Here is a 15,123-nt window from a genome sequence, read left to right as displayed (position 1 = left end):
GCTGAGAGTATTCCAATAGAACTTGATAAGTTTGCAGATATTTAAATTCCATGAAACTGAAAAAATATGGGAGTAATTCAGGCATAAATAGTTGAGGTAGCTGAGATGAATGGCAGAGCATATTGAGCAATTAAATTGTCTAATCCAACTTGTATTTTTAATGTCAGCAATACAACAGCAGTGGGTACTAATTTTCTGGATTGAGAATTTTAACTCCAGTACCTCTGAGCATGTAATTTCTTAATACTGTATAACTTCAAAAAAAATCCAAGAATGCAGTATTTTGTCTGTACTTTAGGGAAGCTAATTTGTTTATACATTAATAATTAATACTAAACTTAGTATTTATACATCTGGAATTCTTACTCAACTGGCAAAAATATTACAAAACATGCATTTGAATTTGGCTGGGTTACAACATAATTTTGCTCATGTTCTGACTCCTATCAGTACAGCACGAGAGCCTGTCCCTAGTCCCTCACACATGATTACAAGCGGCAGTTGGTTCCGAATCTGTTTCAAGGAGTAACTTGTCATATCTAATTATGTTAGATTAAAAATATTCCCAACAAAGATACAAAGCACAAACATGTTCTAACAATGAAACAGAAAATATGGATTTGTAAGAGTAGAAAAGGGTAAACATCATAATGTTCTCTTGAAACAAATCAATATTGCTTCCCCAATAATTTATGAAATTAAATCACCAAGAGCAAAGCTTAAGAGTTTTTCCTGAATTCTGAGTGATAAAAGTGTAGAAAAATACTATATAATGCACAAACAAGGACAGTGCAGTTGGACACTGCCTAGTAGTAACATCCTTTAAGAAGATCAGGCATTTCATGTGGTGAGTAAAGTCATTCATTTATTTTAGTCATATTTTATATTAAAACTGTTTAGCCTTAAAATATAAATATGCAACCTAAAGAATTGTTCTTAAAAAGGTAAGGAAATTATATATAGTGTGGCAATTTATTTGGAGGCTTATGCATTGGATACTACTGCCTCTTGCATGATAAATGTTTTTTTTTGAGTAAGTATAACAAGCACATCTCCATTCCCCATAAATGCCAGGTGGCTGAAAGATGGATGGAAATCTGACAGCCCTGCAATTCTTGTGAATGGGTCAATATGAGAAAGCCATTGCAAAGGAGGCCCAGGGTGTTAACGCTCAAACAACAGACAAGTTTTTCATTTGTTTAAACAACTTTACTTTCAACATCTCCATTCAATGCATGAGGGCCACCATCTTCTATTCCCACAATCCTCTTGTTCTCTCGTTACAGGGAGAATGCATATGCCTACTAGATACTTCAAAGCCCAAATGAACAGAATTCAACACAGGGGATTGCTGTAAAGGACAAACTACTTTGTATTTGACTCCTGTGTTATCTGACCTGCGAAATGACAGCCTTATCAATTATTATCATTTCACTGCATTACTTCAGGAATTTTGTACTATCAAAGTCCCACCTTGCAGATGAACATCGACAACAAATCTATTTTCTGGTTATGACTTAAGTGTTTAGGGGTTGTTCCCAGCAGCCTAGGATATATTGCTCTGATGCATCAAGATAAATGAATTTAAATATCAGCAATTTTGGAGATACTCAGTAAACTAGGCGGTAGAGGAAAACAAAACTAACGTTTGCTTGAAACGACCCCTGCTTTTCTCTTCTTGAATGCTGCATGTGCTGTATTTATTTTAGATAATCAGTAATGCAGGCATTTTTTCGCTTTTCCTAACTAAATATAATTGTCTTTCATACATGAAAATTGCGTGAACACTTTGGGACGTGCTCTCGTTACGCCACTGCCTTCAGGAAGAAGATAGTGTGGGTCCCGAAGATCCCCTACCAGGTTCAGGAACAGTTATTACCCCTCAGCTATCAGGCTCTTGAACCACAGGGGATAACTTCACTAGCCCCATCACTGAACCGTTCCCACAACCCTTGGACTCACTTTCAAGATTCTTCCTCTCATGTTCTCGATATTTATTGCTTTTTTTTTATTATTAACTTTTTTGTATTTGCACATTGACGTCCTGTTGGGGGCAGTCTTTTATTGATTCTATTGTGTTTCTTGTAGTTACTCTTAACGCCCGCAAGAAAATGGATCGCGAGGTTGTACATAGTGACGTGTATGTATTTTGAACTTTTGATCAAGTGATGGTCTGTATGAATGAAGTTTCCCTATTCCACACTTACAGCCTCGCCAGGTTGAAAAGTCATGAGCTAATTAAGTTATTTCCCGTTTTTGCATTGGTTCCCCGACTCCTGAGGTTTCCCCTTCTGTCCTATACTTCATCTACAGTTCCGTGAAAGGATTAAAAATGTAGCCCAGCGCGAAATTTCATTTCTCCAAACGCGCGAAACCTTCCAGAAACAGTTACCCGCAGACGAATTCACGCAGGCTTATGTAACGCATTCAGAACAGACCTCACCCGCTCGTTTAGACTACACAGAGACGGTGCAACGGTAAATTTGCGCCAACACTTCCACAACTGGAAGCGGACAAACATCGCCATGTCTCCACCGTTCACCCAATCACGACGCTGCCTACGGCTGCGCATGTCGGGGACGGAGGTCACGTGTCCCTGGTCACGTGTGCAAGTGGTGGTCTCGTCCGTGGGGCTCTGCCGACGAAGTGTGTCGATCATGTGGGTGCTGAGGCCTTTAACTCCGGGAGGAGGTATTGAGCGCTCTTCGCGCTAATTTTCCGCTGGTTATCCGCGGGTACACTGGGCCAGAGCAAGTAGTGTACCACGGGCCTCGTCCGGTCTGATGGGTAGAAAATACTGGGTCGCGCTCGTTGTGCATCCCATACGCAGCACCACCTGGCTGTTGCGTCGCGCACAACTGACGATGTGAAATTTTGGTTGTCAGTTTTACTTTCCTGGCGTAAGGGGCCAATTAATTAAGAACATATAGGGTGGAATGGCGAGTCATACTCTTGAGCGGAAGAACTGAAATAGGAATATGTGACTTCTCTACATTTCAATACCACTTTTCATTCGAGTTTCTTGGCAAACATGAATATCGTTTAACATTCAGCTTAAACTCTCAAGTTTAGCATCAAGTTCAAATTTATCATGTTGGAGATCGTTTCGCTGAACACCTACGCTCTGTACGCCAGAGAAAGCAGGATCTCCCAGTGGCCACACATTTTAATTCTACATCCCATTCCCATTCTGACATGTCTATCCACGGCCTCCTCTACTGTAAAGATGAAGCCACACTCAGGTTGGAGGAACAACACCTTATATTCCGTCTGGGTAGCCTCCAACCTGATGGTGTGAACATCGACTTCTCTAACTTCCGCTAATGCCCCACTTATAGTTTGCATTTTGTTGTTTGATTGTTTGTGGTTTTTGTATTGCTATATTTATGCTCTATTCTTGGTTGGTGCGGCTGTAACGAAAACCAATTTCCCTCGGGATCAATGAAGTATATCTATCTATCTACTTCCCCCTCGTACCCCATCCGTTATTTATTTATATACACAGATTCTTTTTCTCTCTCTCCTTTTTCTCCCTCTGTCCCTCTCACTATACCGCTTGTCCATCCTCTGGGCTTCCCCCCTCCCCTTTTCTTTCTCACTTGGCCTCCCGCCCCATTAACCTCTCATATCCCTTTTGCCAATCAACTGTCCAGCTCTTGGCTCCATCCCAACCCCCTCCTGTCTTCTCCTATCATTTCGGATCTTCCCCCCTCCCCACTTTCAAATCTCTTACTAGCTTTTCTTTCAGTTAATCCTGACGAAGGGTCTCGGCCTGAAACGTCAACTGTACCTCTTCCTAGGGATGCTGCCTGACCTGCTGCGTTCACCAGCAACTTTTATGTGTGTTATCTTTCTTGCACAGGTGTGTCTTGCAGCGTTGAGTGTGAAAATTTTTATCTTAGAATTTCAGTAAATTGTTTTTTTTTGTTTTCCTTTTCAAATTATGGAACCAAGTGCTCCACTATTCATAGGGAAAGAACATTAATTTGAAATACAATGCTAAAACAAAATAGAAATAGTTGAACATTTGATTTCAGCATTGGCCATAGAATGAAACTTATTGTTTAAACATTTTTTGAGAGAATGAATAAGGATTCTGATTCAGGTACCTAGTTATTTTAAATGGTGGTGGAATTACAAGAACTATTTTCCTGAAATGATACAGTAAAATAAGGTAACTGGTAGGAAAATTAAGAAATGATAAACACTTATTGGCAAAATAAAATGAGTTCTGTCAAAAGCTTTTGGAATAGAGGCTTGTGATTTACGTGGAATTAAAGCAAACTTAAGCAGTTAATGACATTAATTCTGAATTTACCAAGGTAGCCATGTGGTATCCCATAAGATAAATAGAGCTGCAAATGAAAACTGCTGGAATAACTCAGCGGGTTGAATAGCACCTGCTGACAAAGTATTGTTGAGATGATCAGTGGAGACCCTGCCTAGTGGCTGAAAGGCTGATTTATACTTGTGCATACTAGCTTATGCCGTAGTCTACACAAGTGGGCTACACCGTTGTGAGCATTTATACTTGTGCATTGGTGTGTCTGCATCACTCTGCAATTCACCGCCAAAAGGCTAGTTGGCGGTGGGGTTTCTATGTCACTGTGTTGAGTTTCTTCGTATTGAAAGTCAACACGAAGAAACTCAAACTTCAAACAATGGTGACTGAAACTGAAGAAGGGTGGATTTTCTTTGCTTTTCCGGCCACTGAGAGACATGGACGAGGAAATGGATTTCAAATATTTTCGGATGTTGGCAGGTAGATTTGACGAATTGGTTCATCATCTCCAACCATTTATTTTACATCAGTGTACGCACAGTATACGTTGAGACTGGCAATCAGCATTTGAGTTTTAGCTTCAGGTAGAAGTCAACAGGCTGTAGCAGCGAGCTACAAATTGGCGTCAAGCACAGGGTCCTCTGTAATTTCAGAGGTCTGTAAAGCTTTATGGAAAGCATTGCAGCCAGAGTTGCTTCCCTGCCCTTAAGTCTCCCAATGGAAAGCTATTGCAGCGTAGGAGGAAATGTGATGCTACCAAGCGGACCAATCACAGTTGTTGCGGTCTGCGATGCCGCAACGTGTAGTTACATTTTGTGAGAGGTGCGCGTTAGGCTGCGGCATAGGGTTGGTGTAGAGTACAGCGTAGGGTTGGCTGCTACGCCATACCTACGGCATACATTTGACGCACAAGTACAGGTTTCCCCCGCCATCCGAAGGTAGAGCATTCCTATGAAACGGTTCGTAAGCCGGAAGGTCATAAAGTGAAGAAAATATTACCATTTATTTATATGGGAAAAATTTGTCAGCGTTAGCAGACCCAAAAATAACCTACCAAATCATGCCAAATAACACATAAAACCTAAAATAACAGTAACATATCGTAAAAGCAGGAATTATATGCTAAATACACAGCCTATATTAAGTAGAAATACTTGTCTACAATTATTGCCTGCACTGTTCTCCGTAGCGAAAATCTCACGCAAGCGCTCTTGGCAAAATCACGGCGCAAGCGCTCTCCGGTGACCTTTAAGCTATGAAGCTGCCAAGTCATACCAAATAACACATAAGAATACACAGCCTATATAAAGTAGAAATAATGCATGTACAGTGTAGTGTCACTTACGGGAATCGGGAAGACAGAGCCGAGCACACTGATGATGGTGTGTTAGGCTGAGTCGTCGGCGCTTGGGTTGTTGGAGTGGCTCTCACCCTGCAGGCCGCCGACCGATACCGATCTTTGAAGCATGCAGGGGTACAGCAGTGGCCGGGACGCACCCAGCACATCTTTAAGAAAAAAGCCGAAATAAGCAAGCTAATTAATTAGGTGCTGCCTGGCACGTAAAAATGTCGGCCCAGATCAGAGGCGATGCAGTAGGCAATTGCCTCTGATTTGGGCTGACATTTACATGCCGGGCGACACCTAATTAATTAGCTTGTTTATTTCTGCTTTTTTCTTAAAGATGTGTTGGGTGCGTCCCGGCTACCATTGCATTCTCCGTGGATCAGTATCTGTCTGCGGCCAGGGGTTGAGGTGGTGGGACACTGGAGTGTCATCTCATCGTCGATCAGGGCAGGCAGGTCATCTTCTTCTATGTCTGCCTGCCTCGATGTCGAAAATCAAGGTTGGTCGTCTGCTGTGGCTGATGTGGAAGGCTTGAAAAACGACAGTATGCTTGATTGCTAGCCTCGCGCATTTTTCTATCATACAGTTTCTTCGTAAGCACTCAAACCATCTTGCAAATTTGCCCTAAACCTATGTACCCTTTCAAAATTAAAGTCGTACTTTATCATTGCAGCGAAAATCTCACGCAGTTGCTTCACGTTCAGTTCCTGGACGACTTTCGCTACTGCATTCGGTTTCGATTGTTATCCTTTCCTCTTCCAATTGCATCAGCTCTTCATTTATCGGTTCTTGGTCATGGGATGCCAAAACCTCTTCAACATCACCTTCGTCAACCTCCACAAGCCAAACTCACTTTGTCCTTGCTTCATTCACCATGATCGAAATGCTTAATTATGTCTAGTTTTACACTAAGTGTAACACCCTTACGAGTCTTTTAGGCTTTTCCGATACCTTAGAGCTCATCTTGCTAACGGCTGCTCACAGGCATGTGTTTAAGCAATGCCGGCTAGAATGCCGTTCCGAATCCAGGGGAGGAGCTTGGCTGCTCGGGGCGCGCGCTGCCATTTTTCGTAACAGTGAAAACACCTTCTGTGGCGAAAGCAGGGAACTAATGTAGGTCTTTCGTAACAGTGATGTTTCCTAAAGTGAACATTCGAAAAGCGGGGGACACCTGTATAAATCAGCCTTGAGAGTGGAGAGGGAAGATGGCTAGTTTAGAGGGGAAGGGAAGAAAAAGGGGCTGATAGATATTATATTGACTGAGGAGGGGTGAGGGATAATCGACAGAAAGAGACAGGAGGAAGAGGGTTGGAGTTGGAGAGAAGGGTGGAGTGAGAAGAAATGACGTGTAGTTGAATGGGGCAGAAGTTACAGACGCTGGAGGATGATAAGCAGAACATAAAGGATATGAGTGATAGAATTTGATAAGTATAGAAAGTGATAATGAGGTGACTAGGGAAGCCACAGATGCTGGAATCCGAAGCAGCAAACAAACTGTTTGCAGATCTGAGTGTGTCAGCCGGTATCTGTCAAGGCAAAGTGTGATATTTCAGGTAGAGATTCTGCGTCAAAACTTGATGGCTAGCTGGATGATAATGGGATAACTTGAAGGAAAGGTGAAGGACAGATGGAACAGGAGCAGCAAACAATCTGCTGGAGTAACTCAGTGGGTCAAGGAGCCTTTGTGGGAAGAAAGAAATTATTGATGTTTCGGGTTGAAGTCCTGCATCATGACTACTGGTTCTGATGCAGAGTTTCGATCTAAAACATTGGAGTTTACTTTCCTCCCAGAGATCAGCTTGACCAGCTGAGTTCCTCCAGCAGATTGTTTGTTGCTCCTGCTTCCAGTATCTGCAGTCTCTTGTGTCCTGGCAGAGGAAGCAAGATGGGGGAAGGTTCAGTGTGTGATGTGCATATGTGTAGTAGGTGGATGGAGCCAGGAGGGGAAGACAAATGGGTGAAGGAGGTGCTGGAGTTGAGGGTGTAGAATAAGGAACAAAAATGTAAAGACCAGAGGTAGATTGGAAGGAGTATGGGGATGGGGGGGAGGGCAGGGTGGGGAGTACAGGATGTAAGGATTACCTGAATAAAGTTATTTCCTGGGGCATTATAAACATATACAATCATTTACATAGTAAAGTGTAATTACTTTTATTCATAAGCTTATGTAAAGCTAAATTATAGTGAGTGAGAAATTCATCCATTTTTTAATTGGGGAACAAATGATAACCAAGAAACTAATAGCTGTTCGCAAAGTTACGGATCTTGAAAGCCAACAGCATAAAATCAGTATAACACAATAGCTACATTTTTATAATCATAGACAACATGGGGTATACTCAAGAATCCATGCAATCTTAGGTAAAATGCACAGTATTCTTAAACCAATAAAACATACTAATATAACAATACCGCAAGGAGTTTCATGTCTTGCTTACTTTGATAATTAATGGCACCCCTAACATTGGTAGAGGTACTTCATTTACTGTACTACACACCTTTTCTTGGCTCTGAAAGCTAAATCTATTCTTAGAAAGAATAATATGTTGGAACTATTATAGAAAAAAAGCTGAATGTTATTAAAAAGAATTGGGGAAGGGGAAAACTAAGGTGATAGGAGCAAGCTGGACTTAGAAGAATAGTCTTTGAACTGAGCTAAACTGATGAAAGAAATGAACTTGCATAATGAATAGTGGTTTTTAGATTTGCAGGAGGGTGCGCTGTAAAACTACCTGAAGAAGTAGATTTCCCTGTGATTGAATTTTTTAAAAATGAATGAAAATGAAAACACTAGTGCCAATGAAAGTATAACATTATTTTGTCATTATTATGTTTTGCAAGCTCCGTTGTATTTTCATAAAAATAACAATCATAATTAAGTAAAAGTGGCAGAGAAATATAAGGGATTGTGTCATTTTTCTTCAGTTTAATTAAAAACATACTGGGGGTTACTCTGAGTTAGCAATCTAGTGCAATACAGAGGAATTGTCTTCTGCAATACTCTAGTCATTACATTTTATATAACCAACTACATATTGATTGCTGCAAGATTGCGAAAACTGATGATTTGATGCAGGGGTTCACACAGGCAAATCTCTTGATCGTAATTACTATTGTAAATCCAACTTTTATTTTAATCTTTAAGCTGTATTTAGCTTTAACAAAGTAATCTTTATAACTTATAAACTCTTGTAAAGCCCATTATCCTCACTGGAGCATCAGCTGCGAGCAGCAGCTAGCCAGAATACTCTGTCTCGGGCCAATCTTTCAACTTGTCCCCAAGTGTATGGTCAGTCTTCAAAGATGTTCCTCTCCCAGGGATGAGGTCTTTGGAATTTCTGTTGGCGCTTCGGTGACTCTGGGTTTTTAGGACATGGGGTTGTTAGCCGCATACCTGTAAACGTAAATTTGCTGGATCAAATAACGACAGCACAAAAAGATTGTTACTTATCTTTTCACCCGTTTATTTCTTCGAGCTCAGCCAGCGAGTGAACTTGGTCCCAACATCAAGGAGAGAAGCGTTCTCATCCCTCCGGCGGTTCAACAAGTTCACTGCCTGATGTCAGAATTGTTAGAAGTTATAAGGCCACCGATACAATAGAACAATCAGTTTGATAAGCATTCCAGCCAAGTCAATGAACTATTGATACAAAAGAACAATCAATTTGATATACACTCTAGCCACCTTAATTAAAGAAAGGAACGTCCTACCTGGTTTGTTGGAGCCACAACTTAATTACAAAGATAAGAACATCTATCAAATTCATGCTTTAATTAAGAAAGGAATGCCCTGTCTAATTTCCATCAGGTACTGCCTTTTGTCAAAACCAAAAGGTGTGAAAAGCCAGGAGTAATCTTATGTGGATCTGGGTGAACTTTAACTCTTGTCTTGCTCCAAAGAGAGCAGCTGTGAGACATTATTCAAACCCACTGCAGTCACCCAGAAAATACACAGACATAGTCAGTACTTAACCCATTGTTTACAGGAATCTGAGAATCCCCCTTTCCCTTAAACTTTATCATACTCAACCCTCCTCCTTTCGCAGCCGGGCTTGGGACCATGGCAGATCTAACTTCGAAAGACCTGTGTGATTCTGTTGAATTTCTTTGTTCAAAAAAAAAATTGCAACCAATAACCTAGATAAGTTCTAAGTATTTACTGATGTTATTAATGTCTGTTTTTCTTAAAGCTGTTTGGAAAAGATGTAAGTTAATTCCACTCATCCTGTTCTTATACTCATTCATATTTTCCTGTTACAGAAGGACCTTACTGTTTATTAGTTGGTGTAAATTACATTGTTGGACGAAAAAACTGTGCAATCCTTCTACAAGATGATCAGTCCATCAGTCGTTCACATGCTACACTTTCGATTGTTCATCCTGCTGCAAATTTGGTAATCAGTCACCAGCCAAATTTTCTTTTGTAGAATTAATTTGCATTAGTCTCTTCATTAGAGCCTTAATTTGTTTCTTTTCAATAATCAGAATTTACATTTCGTTATTACCATCACTTCAGTTATTGCCAGTGTTGAGAGTTTGATTAGGAAACAGATTGAGAACAGTCACTTAGTTATCATCAAAAGCGGCTTTTCATAGTAGGTAAGTCAGGAGCAAGGTGGTCAATACCTTGATATAACCAGCCATTTGTCCTCAAAGCAAACTTGCATTATGCTGTGCCTCATTAATCACTTGGAAACTAGCTTCCCAGTAGAAGATTAAGCTCTGGACCACCTGGAAGAAAGTGAAGCTGCTGTTTTCTATCTACTAAATGACAGAATGCTACATTGGGATAGATTTGATAGTCATAGTCATACTTTATTGATCCTGAGGGAAATTGGTTTTCGTTACAGTTGCACCAACCAAGAATAGAGTATAAAAGAATAGACTGATACTTTGGTTTTAGTACTTTTGTATAATTTAAAAACTGTCAGAAGGGTGATATGTCATACCAAGTTGCCTAAAGATATAAAGGTACAATAAGTCTATCTGTACTAAGAGAGACTTGTCCCTTTTACCCCAATTATTGTGCTTTATTTTAGGATCTGCTGTGTAGAGATGGTTCAGAAATGGAGCTCATTCTATGTAGCTATTAACAGCATGAATAAGAATGGCATTTGAACTCAGTTCTCCATATTGTAAGGGCAGAGCAGCAGAACTTCATAACATCAAGTTTGAAGCTTGCCACAATGTATCAGCTTTTAAACTAATGGTCAAGAAAATAAATTGATATAATTCTTTATAATTCAGAGATTAGGGGTATTCAGTAAAAAATAACCATAAATGTATCAGAATGTATACATGTGAATTGCACATATAGTTTAAAGAAAGTGTGAATCTATTTTAGTTTGTAACTTATTTAATAACTTTGACTGTTATTAGCAGCATGAAAATTTTTAAAAAATGGTATTTCGTATTCTAAATTTATTTTATTTTTCTTTATAGAACCAAGTTGCCAATATCCCAGTACTGACATTAAAAGATACTTCAAAGTATGGCACCTTTGTAAATGAGGTGCGATTAGAAAAGGACAAACCAAGGATCTTGAAATCAGGAGAATTGGTTACATTTGGAGTTTTTGACAGCAAATTCAGGTGAGCATTTTCTACTTTAGTGCAAAATTTAACAAAATTGAACTTAATTAGTTTTTCAAGTCAGTATCTCCTATTTGTTTGAGAATACCGTTATTGTTGACATACAACATTTATGTTGAATCTGGAGATATTTAAAGGATAAAAAAAATACTGCTGGTGATGGTTTTTGATTTTTTCTTACACTCATACACTAGACTTGATCAGTTTGTTTGTGTAGATATAGAATTTTCCATTGCTGTTTTTGAAGATAAGAGTTCTCTTAGTACATCTCCAATGTACATCTGCAGTCAAAACTACCAAAGTATATTGGTGCTCTTGCTGAGTCACTTAAGCTGACTGCTTGCCTGTCTTGAAATCCCTTTCTTTCTGTAGCAAATCTTTTATCTGCAGAATGGCAGCTACTTGATATCATCGGTGCAGGGTCTTTCCAATTGTAAATGGTGGGCTGTGCCTCTAATGTTTTGAGGGCCAGTTAACTCATGCTGAAAGCTATGAGGAGATTGAGTGCCTCTAATGCAGATGTTCAAAAATCGTTAAAAATTCACTGAATTTTAAAAGTTGTGTGCAAATAAAAATTGTAAATCTAAAAAGAAACCTGACATTGAAATCAACTTGGTTAAATACAAGAATACAAAACTATCTTGTCCGTGCATTCTAACTGCAGTTGTTTCTTCCAGATAAGAGCAATGGGATTACTAGTTAATACTAAATTATCAGGCTAGAAAATTGCAGAAATTTTCCTCTTCCAGCATAACCCTTTTCTGAGCTCAATAAGGGAATTAATTTTAAAACAGAACTGTGTCCAGGTGTTGAAAATTTGGGACTAATGCTTCCTTTGAGCACTTTGAACATATGTCTAGTGATCTAAGTAAGAAAAATAATTTTGCTTGGAACTGTAATAAAACTGTAAGTCATAGGTGTAGTAATCTTTTGGGTGGAAAAAACTTACCATGAGTTGGGTTTTTCATCTCAGTTTTACCTTTGTGACTTTAATGCAAATATTTTGCAGTGTTTTTAGTAATTAATGCAATCCTACAGATTTGTTTGTTGGCTCTTAGCTCCTAAGCAGCATCTGTGGAGTCAAAAGGGAGATCAGTCCATCAGATTAGAATTTTGATTTGGTCGTTCTATTCCCTTTCTGTGAGGCAAGCAGCTCAGAATTGAATTGAATTTACTTTATTTCTAAAATCCTTCACGTACATGAGGAGTTTTGGCCGAGGCTGTAAGGCAGAGTCTCAGCCGAAATGTCAGCTATACTCTTCCATAGATGCTTCCTGGCCTGCTGAGTTCCTCCAGCATTTTCTGTGTGTTGCCTGTGCGAATCCCTGCAGCATCTGGTGACCCTTTGATCTCTGTCTTAGAAGCCAATGGCAGAAAGTCTTTCAAGAGGGTGAACACTGGCATGGCATCAGGCCTTGATGGTATACCAGGTAGAGCACTGAAAACCTGTGCCCACCAACCGGTGGGAGTATTTAAGAACTTCTTCAGTTTCTCACTGCAGTAGTTGGAAGTTCCCAACTGCTTCAAAAGGGTGACAATCATATCAGTGCCCAAGAAGAGCAGGGAGCAACAACTATCGCCCAGTTGCACTCACATCTACTGTGATGAAGCGCTTTGAGTTATTGGTCATGGCCAGAATCAACTCCTGCTTGAGGAAGGACCTGGGCCCGCTGCTATTTGTCTATCGCCAGAATAGATCTACAACGGATGCACTCCCACTGACTCTCCATTTGGCCTTGAACCACCTGGACAATAGCAACACCTACGTCGGACTTCTGTTTATTGATTATAGCTCAGAGTTCAACACCATTATACCCTCAGAACTAACTAACAAGCTCCAAAACCTGGGCCTCTTGTGCTTCCCTCAGCAACTGGATCCTTAATTTTGTCATCAATAGACCACAGTCAGTGCAGATCATAAATAATATCTGCTTGCTGACAATCAACACTGGCAAACCTCATAGATGCATGGTTATCACAGTGCTCTACTTTCTCTACACCTATGAGTTTATGATTAGGTTTAGCTCAAATGACATCTAAGTTTGCTGATGACACAACTGTTGTTGGCAGAATTTCATGTTGGGATGTGGAGGCATACAGGAGTGAGAGAGATCAGCTAGTTGAGTGGTCTGGCAACAACAACCTTGCAGTCAATGTCAGTAAGACCAAGGAATTGATTGTGGACTTCAGGAAGGGAAATCAGTCTTCATGGAGAGATCAGAAGTGGGAAGGTGAGTAGTTTCAAGTTAATGGGTGTCAACATCTCTGAAGATCTATCCTGGGCCCAACCTATTGATGAAATTACAAAGAAAGCATGACAGTGGCTGTATTTCATTAGGAGTTTGGGGAGATTTGGTATGTCACCAAAGACACTTTCAAATTTCTACAGGTGTATCATGGAGAGCATTTTACAAGTTGCATTGTCATCTGGTATGGAGAAGCCACTGCAGAGGATCGGGAAGAAACTCAGAAAGTTGTAAACTCAGCCAGCTTCATCATAGGCACTAGCCTCTCTGGCGCTAAGGACATCTTCAAAAGGTGATGACTCAAAAAGACGACATCCATCTTTAACATCCTCATCATCAAGGACATTCCCTCTTCTCATTGCTACCATCAAGGAGGAGCATGAAGACATACATTCAATATTTTAGAAACAACTTCTTCCCCTCCACCATTATATTTCTGAATGGTCAATGTACCCATGTATACTGCCTCATTATTTTTCCCCTCTCTTTTTGCACTACGTATTTAATTTCATTTTTAATACAGCTATTTTTATTGAAACTTATAGTGGTTTTTATTATGTATTGCACTGTACTGCTGCCACAAAACAACAAATTTCTTAGTATATGTCGGTGATGTCAACCTGATTCTGATTCTCTTGTATCTCCAATAAATATTTCTCGTTGTAGAGCAGGTTGAGTTTAACTTAGGAAGAATTACAGTTTTGACTGTACCTTGCAAAACTGTAAGAAACAACATTTCTAAATTCAAAACATTAATATATTTAAATTACCTACCTTTCCATTCTCACTTGGATTCACCTAACACTCACCAACTTGAGATCCTTCCCCTCCTCCCACACTTTTATTCTGGTTTATGTTCTCTTTCTTTCCAGTCCCGAAGAAAATTTTCAGTCGAATCATCAACTGTTCATTTCCCTTCATAGATGCTACCTGACTTGCTAAGTTCCTCCAGCATTTTGTGTGTGTTGTTCAAGGTTTCCAGCATCTGCAGAATCTCTGGTGTTTATGCTTTACATTTATATTTGATTTCTTTACCCAGGAATTTTATTTGTGCCATATTGATTTTAATTAAAATATTCTCCAAAGAATCAAATGTGAAAACTGATGCAAAAAATAAACCACTGTAAGAACTAAGCAACATCTGTGGAGGCAAAAGGGAGATCAGTCTATAAGATCAGAATTTTACTTGGTCGTTCTATTCCCTTTCTGTGAGGCAAGCAGCTCAGAATTGAATTGAATTGACTTTATTTCTTATATTCTTCACATTCATGAGTAAAAATCTTTTACATTATGTCTCTGTCTAAATGTGCAATATGCAATCTTAGTAATTTATAATAATTTATAATAAATAGAACAGCCAATGTAACATAGAAATACACTCAAATCATGTGAGTTAATCAGTCTGATGGTCTGGTGGAAGAAGCTGGTCCAGAGCCTGTTGGTCCTGGCTTTTATGCTGAGGTACTGTTTCCTGGATGGTAGCAGCTGGAATAGATTGTGGTTGGGGTGACTCAGGTCCCCAATGATCCTTCAAGCCCTTCTTTCACACCTGTCTTTGTAAATATCCTGAATCGTGGGAAGTTCACAACTACAGAAGCACTGGGCTGTTCGCAACACTCTCTGCAGAATCCTACGATTAAGGGAGGTACAGTTCCCATA

General features: G+C 39.8%; 2 protein-coding genes across 4 annotated transcripts in view; one reads left to right on the top strand and one right to left on the bottom strand.

Moving 5' to 3' along the window:
• decr1 (2,4-dienoyl CoA reductase 1, mitochondrial) overlaps positions 1–2,674 on the bottom strand; it is a 38,573-nt gene extending 35,899 nt beyond the window's left edge. Inside the window, exon 1 of the mRNA XM_072256768.1 lies at positions 2,444–2,674. Within this exon, the coding sequence (XP_072112869.1) occupies positions 2,444–2,659 (216 nt within the window). The 5' untranslated portion in view covers positions 2,660–2,674. The remainder of the gene's footprint in view (positions 1–2,443) is intronic.
• The window catches only part of nbn (nibrin), a 95,886-nt gene continuing 83,348 nt past the window's right edge, over positions 2,586–15,123 (top strand). For all 3 annotated transcript variants that reach the window (XR_011885819.1, XM_072256689.1, XM_072256700.1), the window contains exons 1-3: positions 2,586–2,691; positions 9,888–10,021; positions 11,070–11,218. Coding sequence is in view for 2 of the 3 variants with exons in the window: in XM_072256689.1 (XP_072112790.1) it covers positions 2,658–2,691; positions 9,888–10,021; positions 11,070–11,218 (317 nt within the window). In the remaining variant the exon portion in view is untranslated. The remainder of the gene's footprint in view (positions 2,692–9,887; positions 10,022–11,069; positions 11,219–15,123) is intronic.

Source organism: Mobula birostris, chromosome 1 (assembly GCF_030028105.1).
Source record: "Mobula birostris isolate sMobBir1 chromosome 1, sMobBir1.hap1, whole genome shotgun sequence".
NCBI classification, from domain to species: domain Eukaryota; kingdom Metazoa; phylum Chordata; class Chondrichthyes; order Myliobatiformes; family Myliobatidae; genus Mobula; species Mobula birostris.
The sequence above is the reverse complement of the archived record's forward strand: the minus strand, read 5'-3'. Positions and strand labels throughout refer to the sequence as shown.